General features: G+C 36.4%; 1 protein-coding gene across 3 annotated transcripts in view; it reads right to left on the bottom strand.

The window, feature by feature from the left end:
- The window catches only part of LOC103137613 (stromal membrane-associated protein 1-like), a 79,271-nt gene that overhangs the window by 58,109 nt on the left and 12,469 nt on the right, over positions 1–8,693 (bottom strand). For all 3 annotated transcript variants that reach the window (XM_007551419.2, XM_007551420.2, XM_016671209.1), the window contains exon 4: positions 2,463–2,538. In XM_007551419.2, coding sequence (XP_007551481.1) covers positions 2,463–2,538 — 76 coding nt within the window. The remainder of the gene's footprint in view (positions 1–2,462; positions 2,539–8,693) is intronic.

The following is an 8,693-nucleotide window of genomic DNA, read 5'->3' as shown; positions in this document are numbered from 1 at the left end:
CCGACGTCAGAACTGAATGCAGCGGTGGCTGCAATGCAAGAAAGGCTAACGGAGGCTGAAACACGCATTTCCCGCTTGGAGGACACTTCGGAGCGGCTGCACACCGCAGTTGGTGAGAGAAGCAAGCTAACGGAAGCCATGCTGGACCGCATGCAAGTTCTTGAAAATCACAGTAAGAGGAATAATGTGAGAGTTATTGGGTTGAAAGAGACTATCGGTATTGATGGGACACTTTTGAGCTGTGTTTGGAAGATGTTAACCGAGGGTCTTGGAGTTCGTGATGACGCCGAGTTCGAGATTGAACGAGCCCACCGGGTCTTCGCACCGTTACCCGACCCGAACCGAGCCCCGAGACCGGTTCTTATTCGATTCCTGAGGCAATCAGCGAGGGATAAAGTGATTATGGCAGCTAAGGAGAAGCGCGGGTTTGAGTGGCAAGGATGCAGGTTATCAGTGTTTCCAGATATGACTAAAGAACTGGCGGAGAAGAGGAAGGCTTTCACCGCAGTGAAAAAGAAGTTGCAAGAGCGCAACGCTAAATACACCCTGGCGTTTCCAGCCACGCTGCGCGTGAGGTGGAAGGGTAAAAACATAAGTTTCAGCTCGGCGAAAGCAGCAGAGAAGTTTTTCAATGAGGAGAGCCAGGAGGAGAACGAGCAGGGGGAGGACACCCCAAATTCAACTGACTGATGTAATTCCAGGAGCCCCATAGAAGATGTTGTGTCTGACTGTTGGGAGGCGGACCTCGCCACCTGTCATCATGAACAGAGAGAAGCAGAGTCCACGGACCTGATAAGGTTTTTTCTCTTAGTTATTCTTAGTTATTCTTTCTTTTTCTTTTTCAGCTGCAGTAGACAGCAGCAATAGAGTAGGTTTTAAGGGTTTTTGTTTTTGTTTGTTTTTTTTAATGTTGTTTCTATCCGTTTACATGACGGGAATGTTTATTGCCCATGTAAATTGTTTTCATTTTGGCTGGGTGCACCCACAGAGTAGGTTGGGGATCAGGGGACCGGGGTATAGATATACCAGTTCAGAGTGCTTTGTTACAGGTTTAAAACGTGTATCAATCTATAATCTGCAATGACTGGGAAGTATATAAAATTCACATCTTGGAATATTAATGGATGCAAAAATCCAGCCAAAAGGCGCAAAATATTGGCTTATTTAAAGACNATTTAGAGGCTTGTTTTAAGTAAATAATTACTTAATATTGAGGAGGAAGCACTTGTTCTGAATGAAGATTATTTCACTTATAACAAAGGTGTCAAACTCATTTTCATTTTGAGCCAAATCAAGATCATAAAGGCTCTTAAAGGGCCGGTTGTGCCAGAACGTATTGATAAAACTTGTTAAACTGTTAAAATATCAATGAATTCTTAAAATTAAATATTATTGAATATATTTTCACTCCCTCCAGGATTTAGTGATACCTTTTGTGATTTTTTTTTGCAATAAAAATCAAAGTATTCGTGATACTAATTTGTGATACTAATTTTGAAATATTTGTGCTTATTTATGACGGTTAATGTGACTTTTTATAACCTGCTGTATAGATGACAAACTATAATCTGACAACAGTTAAAGCAGAGGCAGCTGTTTAGTACAAGTAAAGTTTTTGACAATTTTTGAGAAAAATCTGCAATAAACAGCCAACTATATATTAGCGCTAAAAAGTGTGTAGATTTGTTGATTTTGTGTGAATTTCCATGATAATTCTCCAGAAATTGGAGGGACTGATTGACATAATTTAGCAGTAAACAGATTAAAACTGAATTAATTTGATTGATTACATAATATTTAAGCACATTTAGCGTTTAGTCTTGAATCTAGAGGGCCACATAAGAAGCTATGGCGGGCCAGATTTGGCCCATGGGCCTTGAGTTTGACACATGTGACTTATAACAACACTATTTTACAAGTTAATTTGGAACAAGCAGTTTTTCATTGTTTAAAAGGAATTATTTACTTAAAACAAGTGCATGTAAATTGCTGAAAAGTTACTTTTAAGTTAGTTTGTCTTATTCCAAGTGTACTAAGCTATTTGGAATAGAAACTAGACAAAAACTCTGAGTAAAACTTTGTGTTTTTGCAGTGGAGCCAAAAGAAGCAAAACATCTCAGTCATTCGCAATCTAATTTTAAAGTTTCAAGAAGTTTTGAATGATTAATAATTACAAATATGTCATAATTTTGAGCTTGCTTTGAAAAAATACGTGGAAGTCGATTTCAGCTCAGTGAGGTGGGAGATTTTGAACAAAGGAGGAGATAGAAAAGCTAAAGGGAAGGAAAAAGTTGTCATTTTACATAAGGATGATTTCTGTCCCCTGCCTATTTGGGCCTCTAACAGCCCCACAGCTACCAGTGCAGCCCAGATTACATAAAGCAGCCTCCAACCACTGCAGCTGTAACAATAACATGCAGTGACTGAAAATGGAAAATACAACACGTGCTGGTGATACTCACTGAGGCTGCAGCCAAGGCCTCCTGGTCGTAGTACTTCTTCCTCTCGTATTTGTCCCGGATGAAAACTTCCACGGCTCTAAAGCTTGGAATTAAGGACTGGAACGGAAAACAAGTCAACCGCAATGCAAAAACACAAAATCTTACCAAACATTTCTGATGATAAAACTCCTCAGTTTGGTGCTTTGGTCTCAACTAGACAACTTAGTTTACAGAGACTTTAAAATTCATTTTTTTGTCTTTTCTGTTTATTTAAAATGTCTTCCAGTTCCAGGGTTAAATGTGCATAAGAAATAAAATTTAATCAATTATGAGAATGAGTTCTTGCATTATACTTGAAAATGGTCTCAAAACCACATCATCGTTTATTGCAATAACTTATAGGACAATTTATCGTCTTATTGACTTAAAACAAACTCCTATATCCTGCTGAAAAGTTACTTGTAAGTTAGTTTTGTCTTATTTCAAGTGCAGTAAGATATTTGCACTAGAAACTAAAAACACACAGTTTCAGGAAGTGTTAACAATATGATCTCATCTCAAACTTCATCTTTTCACAAAGATTTAGGTGCCAAACTGAGTTAATAAGAATTTATAACATTCTGATTAACTTCAGATGGTTACACACAGATCTAATGATTTGTTTGAGCCATTTATTTCAAGATTGAGAGATTTAAGCTCTTCTTGGAAATGGTAAATTAATTTATAGTTGTTGGTTTCCCCCTATGCTCTCTGCTACACTGTACCTATTGGTTGTGTATACGCTGCTCTTACCCAAACCCTTTCTATCTGCTGCGCTGCAGCTGGTTCACCACAATATAGCCCGTCTTGAATATTATTGCTAGTCAGTTAGCATAACCACCATTGACGGTAGCTAAAAGGCTTTCCTGAAACTGTAAGTTGTTTCTCCACCATTAGCACGTAGAACAGTCATACATAAGCATGATTGACAGCGCTTCAACCCTCCTCCTGACTGATTAGTTGGTTTTGTTAGCCCAGGTAGGAGGTGGGGGAGATTTTTTAAATCAGATTATTTGTATCATAACTTACTGTCACAACATGGTGACAGTTTTAAAAACATATGTAAAAAAACATATTTTTCTCATAAAAGTTACATACCACAGCTTTTAAACACATGTCGTTTCAAAAATAACATGTTAAAGTGACCAACTTGATCAAGGTTTATAGAGATTTGGTTATAAAACAGTTCCTACAACTGCGACTGTAAACTATATTTCACATACAAATCTGGGCACAAACTCTGAGGCTCCCACTATATCCCAACCCACAGCATCACAACACAAGCATTAATCCCAGACCTCTTATCTCCCCATTTCAGCAGCAATGCTTCTGTCAGATCAGTAACGGACCTCAAAAGATTGAGGAGCGATGACCACCCACACGGGTGGAGCTAAGCGATAGGATGGAGGAGGCCTGCATCTCAAACGCAGCCTTTATTTATCACAGTGGAGTGGAAACAGTAGAGCAGATCGGACGCAATCCACCGTGGCTCTCAGGATAGAAAGAGAGAAATGACAGCATCGTTACGCGAGACGGCAGGGAAGCGTCCGATTAGGTCGGACGCCGCAACAAAACCAGATTTAGGAACAAATATATAAAAAGAAACCACTGACAAAGTATTGCACATATAACCAAACTGAAAAACAACAAAAAAATATGATTTATTAAAGTGCCCATATATTAGTTTTAAGCTAAAATACAAAAGTCATGGAGAGGAAGTCCAGCTTCTCTGCTTCTATAGAAGTGAATAGAGGAATATAATAGAGAAGAAAAAAGTTGATATATTTTTCTACTTCATTTGGATAATTTGTGAGGTTTATGCTGCAGTATGGATTTTTATTTTTTTTTTAAATTCTTACATATATTTTTTTAAACTGTCACCATGTTGTGTTATGATACAGATAATCTGATTTAAGAAATCTCCTCCATCTACTAATGAGCTATTATTGCCATCTAAAGAAATGTGGCGCTCCTGATCAAAAACAACCAATCAGAGCCAGGAGGAGGGTCTTGGCGCCGTCAATCATGCTCGTGTACAGCTGTTGTATGTGGTAACTGTTGAGAAACAACTTACAGTTTCTGGTAAGCCTTTTAACCGCCATCATTGGTGGTTATGCTAACTAGCTTTAGCTTTCAGGACAGCCTATTTTGTGTATGTGTAGCATGTACACACCCATTATTGACAGCACTAAAGAAGACAGAGGAGCTCGATTTTTTCAGATTATCTCATACTGTACTGTCATGACATATTAGTAGTTGCAACAAATATGTGAAAAACATTAATTTTAAAATGTATGGATTGCAGCTTTAATTCATACCATTAAAAATTAAACAAAATGAATGTGAACGAAGATGGAACCTTAGAAGATAAAATAAGTGCTAAAAAATGTTTGTGTTTATATAAAAGCCGAATCAAAAATGAATTCAAGTGTTTTTCTCTTCTTTTTTTGTTTACTTTTTTCTAGTATCAAAACATTTTTTAAGTGTCAAATTCTTCAGTTTTATTTTTTAATATCACATTTTTTGGTTTATATTTTTTCAGTTTATTGGTTTTTCTTTCAATTTTTTTCAGTTTCAAATCTTTTTTATTCCATATCAATTTTTTTTTTGGTATCAATTTTTTTAAGTCTTATCTCTTTTCAGTTTTTTTTTTCATATTGTACTGTCACAACATAGTGGCAGTTGTAACAAATGTGTGAAAATTTTTAAATGTACGCACTGCAGCTTTAATTCAAACTTTTACAAACTGAACTGGAAGATGAGACCTTAAAAGATAATAGATGAAGTACTAAAAAATGTGCAGAAAAATGTTTTTGAGTGTATATAAAAGCCAAATCAAAAATATTCAAGTGTTTTTTTTTTTTTTATTTGTTTTATTTATTGTTTTTTGGGGGAGGGAGGTTAGCTTGGATATATAAAATATCTTCAAGTTCCAGTATTTAATGTTCTTTACTAAATTAAAGTTTATTGATCTGTGAGGGAGAAAATTTGAATTATCATTATTTATTGCAATAATTACTGGGACAATTTATCGTCCAGCAAAATGTGTTATTGTGAAAGGCTTTCAGGATACAGAACCATGCAAACACTTCTACTGAGGAACAATTTAGAGCCATAAATTAACCGATTCCTGTGGGAGGAAACCAGAGTACCCAGAGAGGACTGACACACGCACTGGGAGAAAACACAAACTCCCAGCAGAAAAACCTCCGAATGAGATTTAAACACACACATACACACACACACAGCGAGGCGGTTGCTCTGCTAATCCCAGGTCCGTTATCTGCAGCTCTCAGCCAGCGCCGCTGCTGTCAGAACAACTAATGAACTTCAAAAGAATGAAGAACGATGACCACCCGCGCAAATGGGCCCTGCCAGATCCCAGATACTGCATTAGAGCCACGTTTCACACACAGATTATTTATTTCAGCCTACTGGACTAAAACATGAACATATCCAGTTACTGTCATGTCTGGTATCACAGAAAAGGGGGGAAACTGAAAGCTGCTGCAGACACAGCTGGAGGAGACCTGAGGAAAATAAGTGGAATGATAGCGATGTGGCGAGGCTGTTATTTAGTAATGGAAATGCTTAACAAGAAAAATACAAAGCGTCTGACTGTGTTATTTCAGAGTCAGAGCAGCTCTCAGCAGGAGTGGCTTCACCTCCTCAGTAAAAAACTGAAGCATTAAATATTTCAACCACCTCCAGCTGAGATTCAGGGTCTTCCAGTTCACTGGACTCAAATGGAGATAAACGTTCCTTTCTTGTTTCTGAAAATTACAAAATGTGGGATAGAAAATAGTAATTAGGGTCCATAGAAAGTATAGAAGCAGCAATCCGGTATCATCTGGATCGGTACCAATACTGAAAAATAATCAGGTGGGATTGATAATATGTCCCATCAATAAGGACGGATCTATTCAGTTTAACTCTATGTTGTGCCCAAATAAATATTTTATGAATAAAAATTAAACTGAGAATAATTTTGAAATCTACTTTTCAGAATCAATGATTTTTTTGTTTTGTTATAATTTCAGATTTTCAAATTCAAAATTTTGGCCCTTATTTATTTTTTGTTTTGATTCTATTCTTGGGTTAAATTTTTTTCAGTTTTAATTTTTTTAGATTCAAATTTTTTCCAGTTTCAACTTTTTAATTCCGTTTCAATTGTTTTATTTATTTTTTCTTCAATTTTTTTTAGTATCATTTTTTTATTCCGTTTTAAAATTTCAACTCTTTCAGCTTCATATTTTTGGTATCAAATTTTTTCAGTTTCATTTTTTTTAGTTTCATTTATTTTTTCAACTCTTTTCAGTTAAATTTTTTAGAATAATTTTTGTTAGTTTGTATTTCTTTTAGCTTATATTTTTTTCAGTTTTAAATCTTTTATATTCTGCATCAATTTTCTTTTAGTATCAAATTTTTTTAGTTTTTATTTTAAGTTTTCTCAGTTTCATTTTTTTTAGTAATTTTTTAAAAATTTTTATTTAGTTTTAGTTTTGTTTAGTTTTTTCAGTTTCAATTATTTTTCTTTTGATCAAACTTTTTTGGTCCCAATTTAGCTCCATAAAGATTCACACAAATCATTCTTAAATTGTTAAAAATAATATTATTAAAAAGCTAGCTGTTGAAACCCAGCCATGTGATTTCATGATGGGATCTGTGAATAACCAGTATGAGAACAAAGAGGGAGGATACTGGTCTGTCTGTGGCCTCCTGAAGCTCTCTGGTAGGTGGGCTTCATACAGCTGGCGGGCTCTGGTGTTCCCCATGTCCACCATGCTCTGCAAAAACAGTGAAAAAATAAACACTTAAACAGAAGAAGCGACATCAGAAATGATGGCGACTGGTGAACGAATCATCCCAGCGCACAGCAGGTTCTTTCACGCATCACATTTGCATTCAGCTCATTTTGCCCGCCGACTCCTTTGCATGCGTGCGCGCACACCGTGAAAGGACACACTGGCTGTATGCAACAAGGCCAAATTAAGAGGAGGGTGATGGATGGGGTGAAGATAGGAGAAAACAGAGTCGGAATAATCAGGCATCCAGAATTAATTAGTCACTGAATACAGTGATTAACATTCTAAGTGAGACGCTCCTCCACTCACACACAGCTGACGGAGAGGCGAATCCAGCTACTTTAACACACACACACACCAAACAGCTGAATCTATTAACAACTGAATGATTTAAAAACGACTGGAAGGTTTGTATACGTCTGATAACACAGGATAGACTGAGGAAAGTAAACAAAACACTAAGCTAATCACAAGAGGCTAACAATATATCCATGTGTTTACATACGAGTTCCTATGACAACCAGGAAGATGGATGGATGAGGGCACACTAATATCCATCTATCTATATATATATATATATATATACATATATAAAATACGGTTTAGACTGCAGCAGACATTCTTTCTTCTTTGATTCTTTCTTCCTTGCAGTGGTGAATAATTCCTCTGGTTTTAGATCTGAATCATCTTTGCTGCTTCAATAAAAGATTTTCTTTTGGGCTTAAAGGCAAACGACTCGAGTCGTTTTCAAACGACATAAATCCTTTTTTCTTCCAACGTCTTTCATTAAATCCCCATCTTTCTTCTTTATTTTCAGAAATAAAAACTCCACACGTCTAACCCAGCAAATGAGTGAATGAGACAGAAAAGGTGCGTCTACTTCAAGCAAAGATATTGATCATTTATGGCTCACATTGTGGTTCAGATACCTGGATCTGCTCAGGTGTCCACTGGTCCAGGTTGACGGATTTGACCCTGGAGATGTGGACCCCCAGGTTACGGTGGATGCCGGCGCAGCGGATGCACATGAACACCCCGAGGTTCCATGACGCCCATCGAGGCCCTTTAACCGGAAGAGGAAGAAGAACACTTTCACTTTAAAAGCTCAAATGTAACACATTCCAGGATTATAATTAGGCCCGTCGCAATAAGAAATAAATCAATTAATCGTAAGATAAATTAAAACAAACTCAATCATTTCCATTTGGATGATTTGTTGTTTTTCTCTTTCTACTGGATGACTAAAGTCTTCAGTCTGGTGTTTTGGTCTCAACTATCCATTTTTTTAAAGAACAATTTTGTTTGCAGAGACTCCATAATTTATTTTATTCGCTATCTATGTTGTTTTGTTTATTTATTATTGACATTTAAAATGTCTTCTTGAGATTTTACATTAAAATATAAACTG

Source organism: Poecilia formosa, unplaced genomic scaffold (assembly GCF_000485575.1).
Source record: "Poecilia formosa unplaced genomic scaffold, Poecilia_formosa-5.1.2 Scaffold42, whole genome shotgun sequence".
In the NCBI taxonomy this organism is placed as follows: Eukaryota; Metazoa; Chordata; class Actinopteri; order Cyprinodontiformes; family Poeciliidae; genus Poecilia; species Poecilia formosa.
This window is presented reverse-complemented; position numbering and strand designations above follow the sequence as displayed.